The sequence below is a fragment of the Euprymna scolopes genome, chromosome 6 (genome assembly GCF_053919585.1).
Source record: "Euprymna scolopes isolate OS-2025 chromosome 6, ASM5391958v1, whole genome shotgun sequence".
Lineage (NCBI taxonomy): Eukaryota > Metazoa > Mollusca > Cephalopoda > Sepiida > Sepiolidae > Euprymna > Euprymna scolopes.
The window spans coordinates 167,856,936-167,883,337 of NC_136487.1; the positions used below are offsets into that span (position 1 = coordinate 167,856,936).

Genomic DNA, 26,402 nt, shown 5'->3' on the forward strand with positions numbered 1-26,402 from the left:
TTGAAATTAAAGATTTGATAGTTTACATAAAGTGTATTCAGATAAAAGTTTAAGCTTTTTAATCGGTGATGAGCCGACAATTTTTCTATCAGAGCTCAAAGTTAAATATGTGTTACATTTGTGGCGTGTTGCAGATTATTTAACAAAAGTTTGGTATAAGCATTGGACATTTTGCATAAAGGCTATTCAGACATTCAGAAAGCTTTATATTAGGCCAGTGACGAGAATGTCAAGTGATCAATTTAAAAGTTAAGAACAGTACATATGGTCAGAGCAAATCTGGGCTAAACTGCTAGTATATATATATATATATATATATATATATATATATATATATATATATATATATGAAGCTAATGTGCCTATTACGTAATTAATGACAAATACTGACACTCTGATATTTTCCTAACTCATTTTTGCAGTATTACCATTGGACACAATATACTGATTGAAATAATTAACTATGCTATTTTATTTTATTACATATTAACCCCAAACACGGCACATTGCCCCACTTTGTTGAAGGGGATCACTATCAGGGGCATAGGCATCAGCAGTACTGTGTAGGGAGTTGTCCAGCAAGATGTCAGTTCACGTTGCACTTGAACATCTACATGTCAGTACAGTTATGGGAATCAGAGACCCGGAAGGGAATCTGAAAGTCTAACTGTTATGGGGAAGAAACTACTAGCGTAGAAAGTTCTCTTACATCTTGGGAACTCTACTGTGAAGAGGTGGGGTTTAGCTGCATGTCGGGTTAATCGAGGGTATTTACGTCGAGGGGGCACAAGTGCTTGCATTTCGTCAGTGCATCCACCGTTAAAGTGTTTATCGAATGGGCAGAGGGATGCAACATTTCGTCGATGGGACAGAGAGTAAAGTTTAGATGACAGTTCAAGACCTATCAGATTGGCGACTCTCTTTTGAACCTTGTCTAGGAGCGAGAGGCTAGGACAGATACACCAGCCCAAATATGAAAACAATACAGGTGGCCTTATAGAAGTATAGGATACTATAGGGCGTTATTATCTTTCTAGCACGGTAGAGAGAACTTACCTTCTTCGCAGCGATCCTGGCGATACTCTCAGATGTCATTGTTACAACTCATATTTCCTGTGAGCGTAAGGTTAAGGAGTTTGAATGATTTACTTTCATATAAAAGTCATTGACCATTGCTATTAGTGGTAGATAAGGTTTTTCTGTGTAATTATTGAAGGGAATGAGTTTAGTTTTTGCAGCATTGAATGTGACCATCCATTTATGTGCCCATTCCACGACAGATAAGAGAGTTTCTGCCATTTCTCTAGATATCTGTTCATTTGTTTTCCTGTCGTGTCTGTTATGCAGCATGGTGCCGTTAGCATATATATCCATCTCACAGGCAATTTTTCAGGGGGTTATTCATGAACATTAGGAATAATAAAGATCAAAGTATAGACCCCTGATGTACACCCGCATTTATAAGATTTTTTTCGATGTACGACTGTGGAGCACAACCTTGATTTTTCTCTTATCTAAGAAGGATTAAATCATGTTATGAACTGTTTCAGTGATATTATATGATCTGATTTTCCTCTCGTTAAATATATCTAGAGCTCCAGCTCTCTCGTCTCCCGCTTTGTCCAGTGAATGGTATATACGTTCTGAGAATATATACTTAGCATATATTTAATATACGTTCTGAGATTACTTATTACCTAGCTTATATTTAACAAAAATCCAACCAGAGATTGTCTAACAATATAATTAGAGAAAATATACATTCAAAAATATACAAAGCATTACGAAATTATAGTGCATATTTATAAAAATAAATACATGTTCCAAAGATGCAATATTGTGTTTTTTAAAGGGTACCGACCTGTAAGAATTCAAGCGTGATTTTATGTCGAATATAAAATACTTTTCGGAAAATGATTGAAAAATAATCCAGATAACAATACCCCTTTTTTATAAAATAAAAAAACCATGAAAAATAAAGAAAATGAATTAATGAAAATAAACGAAAAAGTAAAGGATAATATGTTAAATAATCATAAAAAAGCAGACAGCATAAAATAAGAACAAAAATAAGAGTAAAACCACAAATATTAAATACAAAAAAAAAAACATGAAGAAATAATAATTTTAAACACAGTGTATATGGTTATATATATATAAATATATATATATATATATATAAATATATACATGTATGTAATATATATATATATATATATATATACATACACACACACGTATATATACGCATATATAAACTTAAACGGAATATTGTAATCTTAAATATATAAACTTATTAAGATGCAAATAAAGAGTATATATATATGTATGTATATATATATATATATATATATATATATATATGTATATTAATAGAAATGCATGAAAGAAGAAAGTCATCGGGAATTTGTTTATGTTGCACTTGAAGACATCCATGTTGAAGTCAGGAGGGAAACAAACAACGGTAGAGAGGCCAACAGGCGTGCAGTTCAAAGAAAGTTGTGTTCATGAAATCTAAGTTTTAATTTAGTCATAGACAAAGAGCAAAACGGTTTTTTTTCGTGTAAGATTAGTGAAATGGGGCCAGAGATCGGAGATCAGATGAGCACCTGAGTGGCAGTATTCGCTGTTTTTAGCAGCTCTGTCCCAGATGTAGAATTATAATTCAATCCTTGACGTACTTGGTTTATTATATAGAATGAGAATCATATGCTTATATATGATATGCTAATATATATATATATATATATATATATATATATATATATATATATATATATACGCATACATGTAACTTAACCAGAATAACCACTAATTGGTAAGCTTGAATATATAAACTTATTAAGATGCAAATTATATATATATATATTTATATATATATATATATATATTTATATATATATATATATATTAATAGAAATGCATAAAAGAATAAAGTCAAATTCGGCACCTAAAAAAACGTAAATCTGATCTCATATATAAAAATGTTAGTGTAAATTCGAAAGAATAGGCATAATATATTAAAAATACTTAATAAATAAACAACAAATAAACGACCAGTTTCATAGATACATAATATTATGTAATTAAGTTGACTTTTCACCATTATCAAGAAATGTTCTCATAGTCTGAAATAAAGAATATCATAGCCTAATATACTCCTGTTTATGAGGCAACCATATTTCCAAGTTATACATTCCTTTAGCCTTCATCTTGTCCTCTCCTCCACTTTAAAGCAAATTTAAACCCTCTCCCTCTATATCTATATGTAATTTATCATTTTTTATAATTACCTCTAACTCGTTATACGCCCCCCTCCAAAAGTTTATTTTAAACACCCTTTCTCTTAAAGAGCAGTAAGCTTGTTGCTTTGTCGGTTGCTTCAGTTGCACGCATATGCATTAATAAATGCTCGATTGTGAACGTAAAATGTCCTCCGGGGATCACATTAGCTATTGCTGATATCATATGTTTTCATATCTTAGTTTCCCGGTTAATTTTAAATTAAAAAAAATCTTGGATTTACCTTATTCTCCCATCTTGCAAAATGCATTTGATGCACACGTTGAATTTTACAACAGTGTAAAATCAATTAAGACTGAATATTAGTATATCTATAAAGGGCATTTGTTTACATGGAGGTAATAAATTATCAAGCCCCAGAAGCCATTAGGGGATACGGGTTATTTTGTGTATTGTAATGAATGGATAGTGTTGCAATATTCATTAGTATTGGAGATTTGACAAAGTGTCATTCCTTAAGGGGGCGGTTCATCGGGAATTTGTTTATGTTGCACTTGAAGACATCCATGTTGAAGTCAGGAGGGAAACAAGCAACGGTAGAGAGGCCAACAGGCGTGCAGTTCTAAGAAAGAAGCTGTGTTCATGAAATCTAAATTTTGATGTAGGCATAGATAAAGAGCAAAACGGGTGTTTATCGTGAAAGATTAGTGAAGGGGTACCAGAGATTGGAGCTCAGATGAGCACCTGAGTGACAGTTTGCGCTGTTTTTTTGCAGCCCCGTCCCCGAATGTGGCAGCAGTATTCAATCCTTGACGTACTTGGCTTTTATATAGAATGATAATTGCATAAGTAGTGAGATATCTTCTGGAGCGGTGGAAGGATCCCACCATTTTTCCAGCCAACTTTGACACAGACTTGATGTACGTGTTCCATTTCAGATCAAGAGTAACGGTCAAACCCAGAAGCTTATCAAAAAATGGGGCCTCCCCTATACGAGAGCCATCCATTTAAATTGATGCCAGAGGGGGATCAAACCGTTGATGATGTGAAGATAGGAGCTTAGTTTATACGCATTAATGGTCCACACCCACCTCAATCCCACTGAACCACGCGCTCGAGATCAGAGGAGAGAGAATCAAAGATAACTTTATCATTTACGGCCTTTGATGTGTGCCGTAGATAGTCGTGTCATAGGCATAGATGTCAACGAATGATTTAAGTATGTGTTTGGGAGATGATTGATGTAGATTAGGAATAAAGTTGGACCCAGGATAGACCCCTGAGGGACTCCAGCATTAATAGTGCGGGTTTCTGATTTCTGCCCATCAAGCAATACTCTTATGAACCCATCAGAGACAAATCATATTATGATTGAGAAAACGTTTCCAGTTATACCGTAGCTGGACATCGTGTGGAGTAAGTCGTTATGCCAAACCTTATCGAAGACCTTTAATACGGCAAAAGCAATTGTCCCTGTAAGGAAACCTTTGTAGAGAGATTCGCTAATCCTATGAGATATAACCTTTAGCATATCTGCTATAGATCTAGAAGGACGGAAACCATGGCATGGCTATGCGTTATATGTCTTATGAGAATACTTAAACATAATGTTATGGAAAAGCCAGATATATTAGCACCAATGAGGCGGTTGGATATTAATAACATTCCCTATTGAACGATGTAATCAGTGTGCACCTTGGAAATGTGCAAATAATACATTGTAATCCTAAAAAAATCCTAATCTGAATGTTTCACAGCAACTTGATGCTTTCCTGGCAACTACTCTTACCTATTTCTAAACTTTGCCGGGAGGGTAATATTGCATGCACTTGTTATTACAATGAACTACCCCAAAAATATACATGGGACAGACAGAAATTGCAACGTAGACAGAAAGGAAATAAAGTTTAACTTCAGTTAAATGTTTTCAATTTCTATGCACTTATCGGAGTGTACATTGCCCCCCCCGTCAATGCTACTTCGTCCTCATTTTTTGCAGCAAGTTATAGGATCAAAGCATTTACAATATCTAAAAGAAGTAAACAAGTAAATTTTTGAATCTTTTTGCAATTCATGGCTTTCCATGGGTCTATTATAATATGACTCACATTGGAAGAAAACTATAAAGGAATCCCCGCTTGTCCAGTCACCCTGGAAGTCTCCTAGATTATTTTACATCATGCTTTGTAATTGCAATCTTTCTAAACCAATATATCTGCAGAAACAGCGTAAGAGACATTTCAGCGAAAATAATCCTCGTACTAATATCACCATTTCAGATGACTTGTTTAAAGAAGTTTTGCGGGATCTTACGGATAACCTTCTCCATTTTAGAGGAAAGCGTATTTCAGTATGTTGCTTACCATCACTTCACAGAAAACGCCATGCTATTTATCGTTCGTTTAACTCCATAGAGCTTACATGTGCTAGATAGACCTGTGTGTAAAAACGATGAATTTATTCGCTGATGCTACAGGTACTATAGGGAATATATTCCTTGGAAAGTTTCTACTTGCAAAACTGAGATTTAATAGTAAAATTACGTTCACAGTTGTTCCTCAGGTATAGCAGGAACACTTCTAGCTGGGTGTCGTACTTTCAATTTGTCTCTTGATTTAATCAATATATCTGGAAATCAGTGTGTTTGCAACACCCGCGAGGGTTTGCATTGCTGCTTTATTACAGTCTACTAGATTACTCGTTTAGAATGAATGTACGATGTCTAATCGAGGACATTGCTAGCATTAGACTGTAATTCCGTAAAGCATTTGATATGGTTGACCGAAAAATACTGTGGAAGATCCTAAACGTGTTTGGATGCCCAGATAACTTTGAGGGAATTATCAAACAAGTTCACGAAGGAATAAAAGGAAGAGTTGTAGTAGAGAACTTTAGACGCGAACTCTTGAAAGTAAACCACGGTACCAAACAATGGTGCGTACTGGCTCCAAGACTGTTGACAGTATTTCTGACACCCGTCTTAATGCTGCTTTATCAAAGCATCGAAGAAGGTGTCTTCATCCACACGCGTTCTGATAGAAACACTGTTCAACCTTGCATGACTGATGCAGACAATACTGCTCTGATAGCTCACAATCAAGGTCAAATGCAAAGAATATTTGATACCGGCTCTAAAACATCCGGGAAGAAAGGCCTACACATCAACATAGGATAGACAGAAGCGAATTATCAGCCTCACCAAATAACAACGACCCGCAATAACAATCAAGGCAACGTGCTAACAGTTGTTGGAAACTCCAAATAACTTGGGAGCACTCTAGCCACTGATAATCGTGCTGGCAAAGGAACAAGCTGCCGAACCCAAGAGCGCGTACCACCTTATGCAAGCTAAAAAAAGAAGCCCTGGATAAGGGTCGGTGTCCGGCTAAACACGGTGTGCAGAGGTTACAAAACAATTGTCCTGCCATGCCTGCTGAATCGGCAGAGACCTACACTGTGTATAGAGAACACATAATGAGATTAAAACCCATCCAACAGAGACTCTTAGGAAGGATCAGGAAGATCAAATAGAGTGACTACATCGCAAACACAGACTTCTCCGGGGAGCATACCTATATATCGTGGAAACTACCCTTGCTACTCTGCAACTATGATGAACCGTACACATTGCCAGAATGAAAGACAACCGAATTCCAAAAATGATTTTCTAAGGGGAATTGGAAAACGGAACACGCAAGGTAGGAAGTCAGAAACTTCGCTGTAAAGATGTAGCAAAGCGGCACCTGAAGGCAATGGACATAAATTTCGATAGTTGGGAGGAACCAGCCAAAGAAAGGAGTGGTTGGTGGAACAGTCTCCACAGAATAAACAAATAAATAGAGAGAAAAATTGGAGAAGCCTTAGAGCTGACACACTATAGACGATACGATCTCAGCACCCATATATGCAGTGTCTGTGACCGGATGTTTCACACTGAAAGAGGACTATGCCAACACCGAACGGTAAAGCACTGAGGTCCCGATCACTCATAGTCAAGACTGACGGACTGCGTGATGATGAATCATGTAATCGGAGGCGCTATTCAAATATATACAATACAACCTGGGGAACGCCGCAACTTCAACTAGTTTGAAATAAATAGATACATGTGTGTAATTACATTTTCAAGTTGTTGGATTAATCTTTTAGCTTCTGAATTTTTTAACGTTTATCTCTCTGGTGTATTTAAAAGAATATCATGGAGCAGTTTAATAAATTTGCAATATACATGTGTTCTAGAACAACGATAAAATTTGACGGAGAAAATAAATCGAATTATACAAATCTAATTATTGGGATTGCAATAAAAAAAGCAACACCTTATTAAAATACTAACGCAAATTTATCATTAACAAGTTACGTTTTGTGTTAGATAAGAGTTTATCAAGTAAAAAAGAACTGAATTACTTAATGTTTAGGAGAATTACAAAATATATATGTATAGCAATAATGTTACTTTTATTCTCATTGTGTTACCAAACACGTTTTTGTATTTATTAATCCTTATATTTTTCCCAAAATTCACGATCGAATAATATATCCCTATATATATATATATATATATATATATATATATATATATATATATATATTCTTACAGACATAGATAGAGAGAGAGGGGGAAGAGAGAGAGAAAAAAGCAATAGCTGATTCAGAGTGGAGAATATAACATGATAGATTTCACTTTGGAAAAAATAAGGAACCTACGAATTTTCAACAAATCATATGTTGTTAAGAGCGGTAAAATTTTATGTATCTGCTTTATTTACATTATAAAATGGTCAATATTACATGTTATGTGATAACATGTCTCGCTCGTTAATAATATATGTGAAAGTGTAATAGAATACTTAATTGTATTAATGCTTTGGGGATTACCATGAATTAAAACACACATATGACGGCAAAATAATCATAATTAAACGCAAATAGCAAATGTATACTCTATGGATAAAACGTTGCAACTTTAACAATATATTAAGTGCATTCACCAAACAATCAGAAATATAATATGAGTACAGACACGAATGCATGCGGAAGACAGTATTTTGGAATCTCTAAGAACAACTGCAAATCGAAGATGCAGACAAATGTTACAAACACAAGTATAAAACCCTTAAAACCCGAAAACGAGACAATGCTTTAAGATATTGAAGTAAAAATATGTAAACTCACCGAAGCTTGTAGACCAGTCGTTTATAATAATCGTCATAAATGAGCACATGGTTAAGTTCAATGAAACTGCAAAACGAAATAAATATGCGGAATATGCCAGATAATATAAATGGATGTGGAGCATGACTAACATCAATATAATAAAAGAAATGATTGTAATAATATAAGAAACAAGACATATTTGGAAGAATACTGGACGGGTTAGAATTAAGGCGAACACTCAGGATGTATAACTTACACTTATGTGAAAAACAGTGGAAATAAAGGGGGAAACAATAGAATACAGAATGCACTCAAAGTAAATGCCAAAGCTTAACTTATTATATGAGAAAATACAGAAGTATAATAAAATACAGACGCTGAAAGATTCTAACTTGTAAGTTTATACCCGGGGAGTTGATGGTATAACCCTCAACATTAAGAGGCCAAGGAAGGATGAATGAGTAAAGTATTAACACGAGCTCCAATGAATAAGATAGAAGACGACAATTGGAAATCTGGACTAACTTGTTTTACGTCGGCTACACATAACTAAACATTATTATGTTTTTTGGGAAAACTCGTGGGTATTAGCAAAATAAATAATAGTAATCAGGAAGACAAATCACAGAAAAATAGTGTTGTTTAAAGGAAAAGGAGAAATAGGAAGGGAAAATAGATCAAACGAACGGAGGTCTTACCACGTGTGTGTCGGACGAGGTTCGGCGAAATAGAAATACATACATCAATATGGCGTCCACAGTTTTAAAAGTTGTGCTCTGCTGGAAGTCACGCAAAATCACGTGAAATCACGCGGGCGAGATAGATAAAAGGAATTGACAGGTTCGGTTGGACAGAGGCAGACAGACGCAGGTTGGTGTCAGTGGTAATATTAAACCCGGCGGTTGTTGGCTAGCAAAGACGGAGTTTTTATATCTTTATTTGATTGCGCTGTCCTAAACAAGGAACACTTTAGATATATAATTCTGTCATTCCAGGAGACTACATACTGAACATCAAAATGATAGAGAAGCGCAGCCAAAAACACAAATCAAAGCAGAAAGCTGTTAGAGATATTTACGTTGAAAAAATAAATAAAACATTCTCTTATATGATGTGAGATAAGGTGTTAAAATTAACGCACTTACAGAGTAAAAATCTGTGGGAAATCGCTGCTCCCACTAGAGTACCGCATTCGGTCTGCTCGTCGTTATTGAAAAGGTTGTTGATGAGTGTTAGACGTTGATGAAATGTCGGAGATTTATATTGTCATTCGTAAGACAATATACAGAATTAAAATGGCTGTTACTCTTGGAAGGAAAGAGTAAAGCATGAAAATCAGAAAATGAATTATCCATTTAATGGCATAAATGAACCCATCATGCTAAGAGCATTAGATGGGGCTTATAGATGACAAGGGTTATGAGAGTAAAAAACCGGATGCCGCCCTTATGAAAACTAATGAAATGATGGTCACATGCCCACGCCGTAAGTGATCCCGGTGAGTGATTGAAGTATGTCGGATAATTATTTAAGAATATCAAATGTTCAATAAGGCTAGGCAACCTTTAAATAGTACTTAATAGTAGGAAGGTAATACTCACGCTCTCATTCCGTCAGTGACCTTAGAAAGTTATTCAGAACATGTAGAATGTTAATTATAAAATATTAAAACGTAATCGATGTGTTCTATAAGGTTGGGCATAAAACAGGTGAGCTTATAATCACGCAGTTACACAAGTCAGTGACATTAGTGGATGATTGAAACCTATGAAATATTGATCAGCAAATATCAAGGAGATATCGACAAGTTCTGTGAGACTAGTAAGCATTTAACAAGTACAAATGATACAGAGTAATATGACCGAGTATTAAGACCGTTGTGAGGATTGCGGTTATTATGACACCGGTGGGCCGTATACCGTATTATCTAAGGGGTTACAATGGTTGGATACAAGTCAAGAGGGCAATGATTCCTATAATAGGCAAGGTGTCGACATTAGTGAGGCTATGAACTACACATTGCGGGTTCCATACGGAGATATATTTCTAAAAGAAGTACCGATGAAAATCCCTTCAAAATAATACGTAACATCTTCCACTGGGAAGAGACGAGGATATTCAGAAAAGAATAGTGTTGAAGAAATCTCGTATAACGAAATACGTAACGTCCCGCGCTAGGGTGAGCCGGGGATATACTGAGAGGAATATTGTTAATGAAATACTGAATAGCGAAATACAAACCACAGAACTTCTGCAATGCCAACGAAACGGTTTAACATCGGAGATAAAGTGTATTTTAGACATCTAACAATTAACGTGTCTTTTTGGGAACAGGACATGATCTTAGGAAGAATCAGCCATGTTACGTACATCATTCAGGGCCCAAAGTTCCAACATAAGAGGCACCTGAACTAAATCAGGAAACTCTTCTACGAGGATCAAGAAGAGCCGCCGCAGGACGGCAGTGAGGCGATTGAAACTGTGTATGACTATTTTGACATAGACACTCCAAAAAGGAATGCCAGAACCGAGACGCTCCTGAAGAAAGAGGTAGCGCATAGACCCCTTGGTGGTCTGCCCCAAAAGAAAGAAATACTGATTTTCACAGCCGCGTAAATCAGCTTGTGAAGGAGAGGGGGTGTTGTGAGGGAATCACCCTCCAAATGGGCTGTTTTATCGATTATAAAAAACATATACCTTTTGATCCTAGGTGTGGATTAAACACCAGAGCGGCCCTCGCCTGACGCTGGTGAAGCACCCCTTAACTGTGTGGAGTTAACACAAAAAAGTGGGGTTAGAGACGCAGCGGGGTTGAGGTAATTTGATACTAAGTTTTATAACTCAATCAGTTGCCCAAGAAGCGATTAACGAAGGGTGTCTGATCGTATAACACTGTGTACGAGAAATGTGTTATGTGTACGAATGAACAAAACTGGTATAAATTAAACCACTCAGGATGTGCCTCCACCCATCTAGACACATCCAGACGAGTGAGAAAGGAGGGAACAAATAGATTAAACGTTTCGATTTGCTAAGATTCGTGAACTGAATAGGTATCTAGCTAATTGATACGGATCGAAGACAATAAATATGTTAGTCAGTATGGTGGAAACATAGATAAGCTTTGTCATAGTGCTAATAGCAATGTTTTTGACAGTGATATGATGTGTGACCGAGAGAATGAGAAAGGCAAAAACTACATATCAAGGGTGTCTATACCGATTGCTTGGGGAAGGTGCCTCTTGTAACACCTCACCTGAATCGATGTGACCGCAGTCAGGGTGAGAGCGCACATGGATGCTGCCAAAGTGAAAAGGCCGAGTTGATCACGAAAAACTCTAAGATAAATTGACGAACTACTTAACATTGGTTTTCATTTTTTGATTTCTTTCATCTGATATTAAATAAAATACAATGGCTCTCACATATGTTGACGCGCTTCTTGGTTTGACGTTTACTCCTCATTTTGAATTGAACATGTAAAAAAAATCCCTTGCCAACATCGTTGGAAAAATGGTGAGATCCGTCTATCGACTCAGTATATATCTCACTGTTGATGCCATTTTCCACCTATATTAGAAGCAGATACATCCAAGGATGGGGTATTGTTGCCACAACTTGTCAGTAGCTGCTAGAAATACCTTAACCTCCCGTTGCAGAACTTAAAATAGACTTAGTAGCAAAGTATGAGATGCCCTTTTCTTTCCCATGCAACTTTTTTCCCCACAGAAGAGACGTTGCGAGAGTGCCTCTGCTATATCGTTATTATCGTTGAAAGCGCTCGTCTAAAGTATCCCCTCGCTCAACTTTCACACTCATCTATATGAATCCACTAGCAATAATTTCCCCGACTCTTTATCTGTGCCTAAAACTAAATGTAGATTCTATGAACAAAGCTTCTTTATTGGAGCTACACCCCTGTGGAATCCTCTTCTGTTTGTCTGCTTTTCCATCTTACTATAATATGCCCGTTCCTTTTAAGTAATCCTATTTACTAAATTTCTACTAGAAACGATAACTATGATATTCTCCCATTGACTACTGTACACTGCTAAACCCTTATGCCCAAGTAGCATCTGATCCTTAATAATCTGTGATTCCTCTAAAAAAATGAAAATGCGGGCACCCGCCTCTAGCCTGCATAAATGAATGTAAAGAATAGTTTGATCATGAAAAAGGAACAATTGTACCCACTCCGGTCTGAAACGACAATAGTTCAGCTTGGATAATGAATTGAAATGCCAGTAAGACTGCACGTTTTATTTTTCAGACGTGCAAACCCTCTATTCTGCAATGATCAAGAGGAGATAATTAATTGAAAAAATATGTGTATGTGTTACACTGCATGCAGCATTTCATGTTAATGAATAAGAAGTGTCTTTGATTATAAAAATATGCTAAGACGCTACTTCCAATTGTTCAGAGGATATACTTGGGAAAATACAATTAGTTAACTTGCATTTCTTTTATAGATACAATATATGAGCAAGAAAGAACCATGAAAAAGAACGGCTTACACCTACACGCGGCACGATCAAAGCGGTACAATCTACAGGAAAAAAAAACAATGGTGACGGATGGGTGATTTATTCTGATTAGAACTGAAATGTATTTTCATTTTTGGTTTGGACAAGAAGGACATACACTTTTTCTGCTTTTATAGAGGGGCATATAATATTTGGTGCGTTTGTGGTGAATGTGCTTTTACGGAAAACGGGAGAACGTTAACAGAAAATATACATGTTATATATATATATATATATATATATATATATATATATATATATATATATATATATATATTATATAACACGTTGCAGCACAGTCCTCAAAATGTTCGTCTGAGGAATCCCAAAATCCTTGGACGATTCGAAACGGCAGGATCCCGAACGATACCGTTGACGCGACTCGACATAACCTAACAACATCGTAGATCGATACGACACGATCCCGAAGAACACCGAACGCAGTAACGCAGAGCTTTCTTTTCCAATTGCTCCGAAATAACTTATCAGCTTTTTTTTTTCGTTAGGTTAATCCCTATCGTCTACCTGGGTAGGATGGATGTGACTTATTGGTAGATTACTGCCCCGGAAACTTAAGTACGGTTCCTTTACGACCAAGAAGATTATCGATGTTCTGTGGAAACTAACCTGATTTGGATGTGGAGAAGATGGAAGCTGAGTATGCAATAAGGACGAAACAAGATGTGATGGATTAGATGATGATTGTTAAACTAAAATACGTCGATATGTTCTGACACACACCACACCGATATACATAAGCCGATGCAGACTAAGAAAAATCAGTTTGCATCAAGTGTTGCTGCAAGTCTTCAGTTAAATGTACACCACCTCGGCATCCTGCCTTTCAAAAAACGTCCGTTTTTTGACAGAATCAAAAGGAAGAAAATGGTGTCAAACCCCAAACTTAAGTATTGTTAATCTACACTTGCAATCGACATTTTATTTATTTTATTTTTATGCGCCTGTGGAAAACTGTGCGCACTTATTATTTTATTTATTTTTTTTTGTGAATAAATACTTAAACCAACCAGGTTTATCGTGGGTTATTATATTTACAAGTGCACTTCTACCCAAAAATTAAACACCAAAGTTGCATGATATTTCCTCACAACACTAGATGATAGAGGAGATAATCATTGCTGCGTCCTACGTCTTATCAACCCTGTTTTCCTGGGAGTCACTGGAATAGCACGTTCGACTGTACCGTCTCTTCCAGCCGAACAACTTAAAATTGCACTTGTAACGGAGTGGACACTAAATGCTACGAATGTGTTATTTAAAAACTAAAGTATAACCTTAAAGAAGAAATGTATTTAAAATTAAGTTCAAGCTTAATGAAGGAAAATGGAGTAAAATCCAAAGAAACCAACCTTGCAATGAGATACATAGATGCATATATCATTCAATATAAATGGTTATGCCCACGTTACTTTAGGCCAAATATGATTAATATCCGAAACAGTAAATTGTATCCTTAAAATAGACAAATATAAATTACGAATACATTATAAACATTAAATAAATGTACGTTGGATTATAATATTAGTTAAGCTTCTCCTATACACAATTTTATTTTTTACACACACACACACACACACCCACACACACACATATATATATATATATATATATATATATATATATATATATATATATATATTAAAAAGGTTTTATAAACCTAAAGGAATTAAGGGTCATTATTTAACTTTTAATATGAATCAGAAAGTGAAGTTAATTTTAAAAGTTATTCCTTGACGATTTCATAATTTAAAAAAAAATAAGAGTAGAATAATTCCGAATTTTTTTCATAATTTTAAAAATAAAAATGTTTTTTTAGAATTTTACAAATAAAAATATTTTAAAAATAATTCTTAAAATATATAGCTTTTTAAATTTTTGAGCTGAAAGAAAAATAATTCAGTGCAACACATATTGCTTACAAATATATTTATTACACAGGGAAATACTTCCGATGGAAACCATGTACGTTTTTAGCGTACCAAAATTATAAACCATTTTTCAATTGTGTTTTCATTGGAAATCGTTTTGAAACAAAAAGTAAAGCAAAACTATTATATATTTCTACTGTAAACAAAAAATGATAAGTAAAAACAAACAAAAAAACTACTTAAGAATTTACATATTTAAAAAAAAGTGTTGTGTATATTTACGCGCATATGTTGCGTAGTATACATTCTATATTTTATAAACACTTACTTTTTTGACTAATCTGTTTCACCAGTCTTTCGTTGCATAAGAAGAAATTAAAAAAATATAAATATTGCCTTTTAGAATTAGGGGGCATATTTATATTAATTTTACGTAAAAACGAAGACACATTCCTTGATCACATGTAAATATTTTAGTTTTTTTTGCAGATAGATGGTGCATTAAGTGGAAACAGTGTGGGAGATTGATTGGTTAAATCCATTTTTAAAAAGTGTAGACATCCAAAAAAGTGTATGGCGATTTTTTTTGAATATATGCTTTGGAAAAGTCTAGCTAATAAATATTAACTAATTCGATAATATTTATTGATATTTTTAATGCTATTAACACACACAAACACACAAACACATACATACAACAAAGAACTTGTGTAGACTTGTAGAATGCACTGTAAATCCTAGTATTTTTGTGTTTTTAAAACTTTTTCAACAGATTACACTCCTTTAAGAATAAGGACATTTCTTGTAATATAAATGCTATGATGTTAAGTCCCTCATATTCCAATATATATCGTATTGTTTTACTTATTGCCATGTTTGCTTTATCACATGTGTGCATTCGCGTTTTTCGCGTTTATACATTAATTATGTTATAAACTTGCTTTCCATACATCAATACTCTGCACTCATTATTTCAAAGCTAGCAATTATACATATATATATATATATATATATATATATATATATATATATATATATACATATATATATATATATATTACAGGTAGTCGAGTATATATCTAAACAATCTGCTCACATGCATGTATAAATTGGCATAGTATTTATAATATTAACCGCAAAAACCACATCCTATTCTAATATCTATCCAAAATTTATAACCACACAACTCAAACAGTAACACACTGCAATAAACAGCGACGTGGTTTTTGTTAAATAACAATACGAGAAAACACATATACATGCTTAAAATAAAGACTTAAAATGTACTGTGTTTACTAAAATAAACAGCATGTTACAAATCGTCCATAAGCGCAACTAAATCTTGAGTAATATATCTTCTTTCGTAAAGTAACATACAGATCACAGAAAATATATTTTAAAGCCGTGCATGGACATAACTTTAAAATAGTGCAAATTTTATAAACCGACGATAACCGTAACAAAATTACATAGGAAAAAGTATAAAAAACATTTTACTCTAAAATCGAACCAAATTGTATATTTAAATGCAGACACATGCACGTTTTTTAAGATAATTATAACTGACACGTTTAAGCACACGCCTATGCTTATGTATGCGCACCTGCCCACTCACAGGCGCACACTTGTCTTCTTGTGTATTACAATAACCAATAGCAGAAGAACTACACTATTGGGCACACAACACTACGAAAATACTTATTTTACGTTTAGTTTTTGATATATTTTATCTTACCTTACTTTTATTTAGAAACAAGCCGTTCAACCCATTTTGTTCGGGTTCGATGTAGCGTTCATAATTTTATGTGCATTAAAATATTAAAGTAAATGGAAGTAACTAGTTAATTTAAAATTCGACATTAGTGGATATGAATATAGCTTAATAATTTATGAATATCGATTGAAATAATCCGTGATACTAACATTTTGTATTGGATAAATTTGTGAATTAATTTAAAATATAAGTCGATTATTTTTTTTTAAAATAATATTGAATGAAAGACATTAAAACTTTTTTAAAAGTTTAATTTGGATGTCTACGTTTGTGAAAAATTACTAAAGGAAAGTAAATTTTATTTTAGAAGATTTGTTCAAACGGAGGTAACTATGTAGCACTTTATTTAGTTAATTTTATTATGGATAATTACGATACTAAAGAATGTTTACATTATGCTACACTTGATAAAACGTAAGTATAGATCTTGAGTTGTATGATATTAAATATTATTATTCTAAATATGTATTTGTATGCTTGAAATAGCTAATGAATTTGAATTATGTATAATTTTCATTTCGGATAAATTGTTTACTTGCGATAATTGATTAAAATGATCAATCGTTTTTGTAGCTTCGTTTAGTTTTGTATATACAAACATATATAATAGTTTATCATTTTTTCTATCACTTTCATAAGAAAGTATACATAATTAGAATTTATGAATTTACTAATTATTACATAGAATATTCATGTAGTAGTTTCATAAATAAATTAGAATTGTTAGTAGGATAGTTTTTTTTGTAGCTTAGTTTCGTTTCGTTTATAAAACACGTATAAAAGGTAACTGTTTGTTGATAATATTTTTCAGTAGTATGTATGCATAACTTAGAATTAATAAAGTTACTAATTATTAAATAGAAAATTTTGGTAGAAGATTCGTAAATTAATTACAATTGTTAGTACGAATAGTTATTTTCCATTTCTGTGGTTTAGTTTCGTTTCGTATATACAAAGATGATTATTAGTTAATTATTTTGTTTATTTATTTTCATAAGCATATATACATAACTTAGAATTAATAAATTTACTAATTATTAAATAGACCATTTTGGTAGAAGATTAATAAATTAATTAAATTGTCAGTACTATACTTGGGCTTACTTACTTTGTTTCATTAAACTTCAATATGAGGTAATCGAAAAATATAAAGGTTACTCCAGCTTCTTCAAATTTTCGGATGTTTCACCATGTCAAATTACATTTTACTTCCTTTAGACGGATTGATTGTTGCCATTTCTTGTGATCAGTGAAAGGAATAATATGCCGTCTAATTGATATTATAATTACTTGATTGATTTTTCGCTACAATACAGATACTGTCAGGAACTGTATAAATCAACTGATTTAAAGGAATAAACTATGAGATTGTACAACATCATTATTTTTGGAATATAATTTTTTGTCATTTATTCTGTCTCCCTCTCTCTCTCTCTCTATCTCTCTCTAGATGTATATATATATATGCATGTATATATATATATATATATATATAGAGAGAGAGAGATAGAGAGATAGAGAGAGAGCGAAAGAGAGAGATTAAAAAGTTGGATTCATAGCATGGTAATCTTCATCCAAAGTTTTATGTGTTTAGACACAAAATTGGCGAATAAGTTTTTTAGAGTCTGCAAAGGTCAGTTCTTTCAGCTGTGAAATTTTGGCAGCCAATTCTCGTCCCAAAAACTGATTTAAAAATGTGCTGTATGTTTTATACCCTTTATATATAATTTAAAATATTTAGACCATAAATTGGCGGGGTATTTTACTAGAGACTGGAAAGTTCAACTTTTTGGGCTTTATATGTCTTAGTATTCAAATGTTCGCTCCAAACCTTATGTGAATCTTACCCAATGTCTGAATACAATTTATGTAAAATTTCAAAATTTTCGACCAACAATTTCCAGCCTATAGACTTACAATTGGCGGAGGAGTTTCGTAAAGTTTTCAAACGACAAATCGTTTAAACATTACATTCTGATAGCATTATTTCCGTAAGAAAACCAATTAAAATATTTTACCAAACCTTAATACTCCTTATGCTTAATCTCAGGTATGTAGACTGAAAATCTACAAAGTCATTTTGTCGGGAAATGTACTCACAGACAGACACACGGAAAGATAAGTCCACGTTTATTGATTTACTAGCAGTTTAGGGTGGCTTTGTACGAGCCCTTTGTATTGTTCATAACTTTATGTGTATATGTGTATATGAAAAATGTGCATATGTACGGTAATGCCGTTTTTTTATAATAGTATTCCATAACTATCCTGGCAAAAATTTGGAAAAGACCGGAGAGATCATTTTTTTTTGTATGTGATATCAATTTGAACCCTTAACATTATTTTTTGGGGATCAAATCAAATTAAAATTGTTGAATCAGTTCCCAGTAACGTAAATAAAATATTTCAAATGTTTAGACCCAAGAGAGACGGAGAAGGTTGGTAGAATCTGCAAAGAACAACTCGTTCAAACTTGACATCTTGGAAGCGAAACAGTCGCTCCAAAACTGACTTAAACGCTGCTGCATGTCTTAATATCCTTTATATAAAATTAACAATTTTTACACCCAAAAGTTTCGTAATAGTTTGTTAGAGACTGCAAAAGTTAAATCTTTTGAACTATGACCCCTTCGTAACTTATTTTCGGCCAAAAACTGATTAAAACCTTGGCCGATATGTGAATACACTATATGTAAAATTTTACATGATTAGACCAAAAATTTCCTGCGAAATTTGGTACAGATGGCAGAGGCCCATTCGTTTTAACTTTGGCCGATTTTTGACCACTTATCATTTATTCGGGCTCGAATCAAATCATAATTTTAATTCATACCCAAAGAACCTATGTCTAAAATTTCAAGTGTTTAAACCCAAAATTGGCGGGGAGGTTTTGTAGAGTTCTGGAAGGTCAACTCGTTGAAATTTTACACCATAAATCCCAAATTTCTGGCCGACAACCGACAAAAACAAATTCTCAAATCTTTATAACCCATTTGTCAAATTTCGAGTCTCTAGAGCGAAAATTGACATAGTTATTTAGTAGGGAAACCCACACACACAGACACACACACATACGTTTAATCTTTTTAGATATACTAGCAGTTCCGACCGGGTTTGCTCGGTCCTTCTGTCCTGTTCATAATTTATATGCATATCTGTATATTAATGCGTGTGAATATGTGTGGTAATACCTTTCTATATAATAGGCTTCCTTAACTAACATAGAGGACAGTTGGGAGATACCGCAGACGTCATATTTTTTTTTAATTTGAACCCCAATTTTGCGCTCTAACCATGTATTGTTTTTGGCTAGAATTAAAATAAGATGTTCTACACGTGTCAAAGTAACCTAATGTGCTAACAGTTATATCCTATAGGATTTGTGAATATCTCGATAAAACCTTCCTTTCTAGGGCAATTGCTCTTGACATATAAAAGGCCTTCGATAAGCTTTGCCATAAGGACCTACTTTACAGGGTGTCCAGCTACCGTATAACTGGAAATGGTTTCTCAATAATTAAATCATTTCTCCCTAATAGGCTCATAAGAGTAGCGATTGATGGGCAGCAATCTGAGACCCACATTATTAACGCTGGAGTCCCCCCGGGGCCCATCCTGGGCCCAACTCTCTTCTTGATCTCCCAAAACACATACTTAAATCATTCTTTGACATCTATGCTGATGACACGATGATCTTCGTCAACACATCAAAGGTCGTAAATGACAAAGCTCTCGCTGATTCCCTCTCATCTAATCTTGAGCGCGTGGTTCAGTGGGGGAAGAGATTTGTTACTTTAATGCATCTAAAACAAAGCTCCTTACTTTACATAATCAACGCTCGGTTCCTCATCTAGCATCAATTGAAATGGATAGCTCTAGTCTTGGGAAGGCTTCATGTTTTGACAAGCTTCTGGTTTTGACCTTTACTCATGATACGAAATGGAACACGTATACCAAGTCTGCTGGCCGGGTCGCTGTGAAAATGGTGGGATCCTTCTACCGCCCCAGAAGATATCTCACTACTGATGCAATTCTCTATCTCTATACAAAGCCAAGTACGTCCAATGATGGAGTACTGCTGCTACATCTGGGCTGGAGCTTCAAAAACAGCCTATCCTGTCTTGACAAAGTACAAAATAGACTTCGTGAGTTAGTGAGGATGCTCTCTTCTCTTCCCTGGCGCCTCTCTCCCACAGAAGAGCCGTTGCGAGCCTGTCTTTCTTTTATCGTTATTTCCATGTCAACTGCTCGTCCGAGCTCCAATCTCTGGCCCTCCTCACCGGTCCTTCATGATAAATACTGGTCTTGCTAAAACCACTATCAGTAATTTCCCCAACTCTTTATGTGTACATAAATCCAAACGTAGATTCGAGGAGCAGAGCTTCTTTCTCAGAAGTGCATGATTGTGGAACTATCTTCCGTTTGCCTGTTTCCCACCTGACTACAAATTGGGTGTCTTCAAGTCCAACATAAACAAATTCCTGATTAATTGACCCCTTAAGTAAGACACTTTATCAAGTCTCCAATACCAACTATTACTACGATATTATCCCATTGAATATTGTATACACATTAACCTTTACCCCCGAGTGGCTTCCGGGTCTTGATACATGCTGATCCCCATGTAAAAATAATTGAAACGCTTGTCCTATGTCTGAGTACACTGCATGTAAAATTTCAAAAGTTTAGACAAAAATTGGCGAAGTAATTTAGTAGAGACGCAGAGATTATTTTTTAACTGTGACTCCAATTATGACCCCTTTACATTTATTGTTTTGGGATCAAATAAAATTATAAAGTTCGATCCATGTCCAATGAAAAATATACGTAAATTCTCAAGTGTGTGTTGTCCCAAAATTGGCGGAGGAATTTGGTAGAGTCTGAAAAATGGCAACCCCTTGAACATTGACCCCTAAACAGCCAATGTTCTCGTAGTAAACCTATTAAAAATATTTTCTAAAATCTCAATAACTTATATATTAAATCCCGAGTCTGTATTTGGTAGGGAAATGTACACATACAGGCTGACATACACACACACACACACACACACATTTTCACTTTTATAGGTATATAAATAGATATAAATTATACACATAAAACTATATAAATAAATTGAAGGACCCGTAAACCGGCGATTCTCGAACTTAGAATACCTCACCCTGTGTAAATATTTTAAATACTTCTGTTTTTATGTTATGTCGTTTGCGAATGCCAAACAATCTCATATTTAAACTGACTTTTTGTAGAGACACCCCCATTTTGTGCCGGTGGTGGGCATTTCACAGAATTTTCCGGAAGGTGTAGCTAATTTTTCAGGGTATGGTTCAGACTAAAGTTAATGACAAAGGTTTTTAGTTGGCAAGATTGGAGCTATGGTGGCAAAAACTATAAAACTCTATGTCCCTTAAAGAGAACTAAATTCTTGTAGTTTCCTGTCTGTTAAAAAATACGAATTTAAACAGGATTAAAGAAAGTAACCGATTTCATTGAGTTGTAAACGCACACATTATAAACAGAACGGTTTATTTAAATACCGATCCGTAGTGAATCTGCTTCTTAAACTTTAAAGTTAATCATTCTATTATTGCAAATTGAAATCATGCGAAAAGCTGATATTATAATGTTACTAGGTGGCTGGCGTTGGCCGGGTATTTGCAGGTATACGCTGAGCAAAAAAAAAGCAACAAAAAACGGTAATTCTTTTTAAATTTTACCCCTATTATGACCCTTAATATTATTGTTTTGGGCTCAAATCAAGTTATTTAATTATATCCATGCCCAAGGAACATCTATCAAAAATGTCAAGTGTTTAGACCTAAAATTGTAGGAGGAGTTTGGTAGAGTTTTCAAAGGTCAAATCGTGTAACTTTTACCCTTAACATCAAAATTTCCAGCCGAAAATCGCAGTACCTTGTATAAAAAATTTCGAGTCTATAGACTTAGAATTGACAGAGTTATTGCGTAGAGAAATGTACACAGACAAACACACAGATACACATACAGACACATTCACTTTTATAGATATATAGAATATTCTTAAATCCATTTTTAAATGGGGAGGGCGTTTGGTTACAACTCTGATCTTCTGCCTACAAAGTAACGAAAAATATCGTAAAACATTATTTTAACATAAAACACTAATTTAAAATATCGGAGTACCATACGCTGGCATATGGTCGCATATGGTATCTCCCTCTGCCATCATTTTCATTTGAGATCAGCGTCTACTTTAAAAGTTGTTGCTTATGAATTTTTGGTACCACGCTATTTGTCATTAGAGTTTTCAGGCGAAATTCAACTTCCACTCTATTTTTATTCAATCGTACGTTGGACGAATATTTACAAAAGACCCCTGTCTCCTAAATGTCAGAATAAAATTGCAACCAGTCATTAATGTGTGGACAAAGAAGTCTTACCATAATTTAATAAAAGATCCCTATATAACACACATAGAAAATTGCGTTTGAGAGAAAAATTTTAAAATTCGATAAAATTATTCACTTGTTGGATATGATATACTTAAAAAATGTTGGAGCTTACATCGACGGAAATGTTGCGAAATATAACTGTAGATGAGCACACCAGCTTAGATAACCAATACTAGAGTACTATCATTCATAATGTGAAAATGGCAAGCATAAACCTGTCATTTTATTACATTTAATTCAAAATTCAGAAAACTATGGATATTAGCAGTATTTTACAAAATATATGTAAACATTTTCTACTTAAAAACGATTTCAACGAAGGAAAAACCCTAGGTAATATTGAACGTGTAATATATGTTAGTTTCTTTACAATATATATGTCACGTCTTTGAAAATAAAGGAAGTCGCACTGTTCATTATTAATTGGCTGATGCTATGACACTGTTCCAGGCCAAAGGAAACTGATCAAGTATCTACTATTAATTACATTTATAAAGGTGTCAGGCTTTTGGATAAAAAACACAAGAGATATAAAACGTAATGGATTATTTATCAGACATGTCCATTCAATATTAAGTTCATATCTTCTTTGGAATTCAGTGATTGGCTAGCATTCACATTAGGTATTCACTAAAAAGCATGGATTGAAATCATATATAAGAAAACCGTCCGTTTAGAGATAATGTTACAAGCCGGATTTAATTCTCTCATTCTGTTGATTATGATGCAAACGTTCTTAGGTTTGCTATATTGTTTTGTTTACAGTCTAGGTTAGAAATAGAATAGTTGCAGCAGGCAACCAGCTATATAAAAGTTGAATCGAATGTGAGGTCGGCTAAGTGTATATGATGTCACTTGGTATATTATCATAGTGTTTTATGTAAATTTTTATCATAAGATTTTTTCGGTGTCTATTATCTAAAAATAGATAATAGGATGGTACATGTGACTCACCTGTTTTGCCCTGTATATTGTTTGGAACTTATCATATATTGATTGCTGGAGGTCAACGCATTTAACCTTCCTTGAAAGGAATTTGGGTTTAAAATTCTGTGCAACAGTTTTAATAGATCGAAAGTTTTATTTTCCTGCTTTTCACAAACAAATAAAAGATATTAGGGACAGAAATTCCAGATTATATACATATGGATTGAGACATCAAAGTATTTAATTATATATACTTGGTCTTTTAAATGATTATAAAATCAAGATAACAGGGAGTCTAATTCAAGTAAATTGACACTGTATGGCTTATTATTTTAGCGACACTTTGTAAAATCTCTATTGCAGTGAGAGACGAGTATTATACCAACTCTTTCAAATATACGAACAATGCGTCATGCATGAGCGAATGATAGCCCTTTAGATGTACGTGATAAGCCCGTGCGTAACGAAATACCTAGCAGGGTAAGGAGAGACCACCATATTCACACCAGAACTGGCAATGAACGAAATATATTTGTTTCAATCGCTACACTATTATAAATGTTAAGCCAAGGAGTTTAAATGTTGAACTACATAAAAGAGAGGTTTCTCTAAATGTTCAACAGTGCCCTTAGATATGTATGCTCTAGCTTTGATATATAGTGACAGGTTAAAATCTAACGGCAGCCTAACACGAGTAGCTACTTCAAAGGCTTTTTGTTTTACTCCAAGGATTACCATGTGTAAACCGAAGACAATTGAAGCTAAATGTAACATATTCCTAATATAAGTTAGAACACACACATATATATATATATATATAGGTATTTCAGCTCGATTTGTACTGTTCATAACTTTATGTGCATATGTACAAATATATAAATAAAAAAAACTTTCACTCATGTCCTCCATCTAAAATCTCAAGTGATTAGACGCAAAATATGTAGCGGAGTTTGGTAGATTATTCTATGGTGATCTCATTATATTTTCACCTCTTCTCGGTCAAATTGCATAATTAAAACCGATTAAAAACTAGCTGAATGTATTATTAAGTTTTATGTAAAATTTTGCATGTTAGATCGAAAATTGGTTTAATAGCTTGCTACCAAGCTAAAATGTAAAACATTTGCAACTTTAACTTTTTGGCAGTAAATGTTTCGTCCAAAAACCGACCACACAGTTTGCCTTATGCCTGGACACATTTTATGTAAAATTTCAAATATTTAGACAAATCATTGCCCAAGTAAATTGGTAGGGACAGCAGCGCTCAATTTTTTTAAACTTAAACTCTAATTTTGATCCCTTAACATGTATTGTTTTGAGCTTAAACGAATTAAAAAAAGTTTGATCTATGTAAATAAAAACTCCATCTCAAATATCAGCTGTTTAGACCCAAGATAACAGAATAGATTGAAGGTCAAATCATTGATATTTTTTACCCTTTTATAGCCACATTTCTTGTCGAAAACCAAGCACAAAAATTACCCCAAATCTCAATAGACCTAATCTCAAATTTCGAAACTGTAGACTTAAAACTGATAGAGTAATTTGGTAAGGAAATGTTCACACAGAGACAATTTTACCGAAGTAAAAGCAAGTTGAACCTGCTTAGAACCTTATGGGTGAGTCATTGGGAGTCTAAGCGCTGTATTCATGAAGGTTTCGTAGAAATATCCATGTTGGTATTATGGGGCGCATTATTTACTTGGAGAGATGCAACCCCCAGTTTCAATGAGAAATTAAGCTAGGAGAAGATAACTCTGGTGAAAAAATGTGGTCTACTGTATTACCTTTCTTCAACAGTAATCTGTACCAACAAAGGTTAGCAGTAATATCAAAATGTGTGGTTACTGTTACACTAAGCTCTCACCACTATAAACAGAACAGCTGTGTTGATTTCCGGTTTAAATAGTTGATATGGCGGAAGCTCATACCTCGAAATCGACGGGGGAGTCAATAATCTCTATATGTAAAAGGTAGAATGCGAGCGGTTTTTTGTGTGGGTGTGTGTGCGTTTGCATGTCTGCCTTACACTTTCGAGACAGCCGACGGATTTTCCCGTGATCGGCATCACCTTAAAGCGCGGCACCTTCGGACGAAAAATATCGGCCGCCAATATTTATTATTTAAACCTTGACAGATCAATTTTATACAAGTAGGGGTCGATTTTTTGCTAGGCATTTTTATATTACGTCAAATTGGCGTGATTGGCTGTAATTTGGACTCTTTTGACTTCAAGATGTATTACGAGCAATCGATATGACGTCAGATTTTCTTCCAAATTCTTTTCCGCCTTCGCGTCACGGATTCGAGTCTGGCTGGCTTCTACCACATTCTTTCATACACCTTTCTCCAATCTGGCAGACTGAGCGTGTTCTGATCCCCCCCTCTCTGCTACTATCCTTTCTCCATGCGTCTATCGACCGGGTCTGCGTAGTTGTGTTTTCATACACAACCG

At 34.3% G+C, this 26,402-nt stretch overlaps 1 protein-coding gene across 1 annotated transcript; it reads left to right on the top strand.

Moving 5' to 3' along the window:
- Positions 1 to 6,016: 6,016 nt before the first annotated feature.
- On the top strand, positions 6,017 to 6,418 carry LOC145278286 (uncharacterized). The gene has a single exon (XM_080130579.1). It carries the CDS (start codon positions 6,017 to 6,019, stop codon positions 6,416 to 6,418), a length of 402 nt encoding a protein of 133 aa, XP_079986705.1.
- The last annotated feature ends 19,984 nt before the right edge of the window (positions 6,419 to 26,402 follow it).

Coding starts and splice junctions, on each gene's coding strand:
- LOC145278286 (XM_080130579.1), top strand. CDS start 6,017: ATGGTTGACCGAAAAATACTGTGGAAGATCCTAAACGTGTTTGGATGC.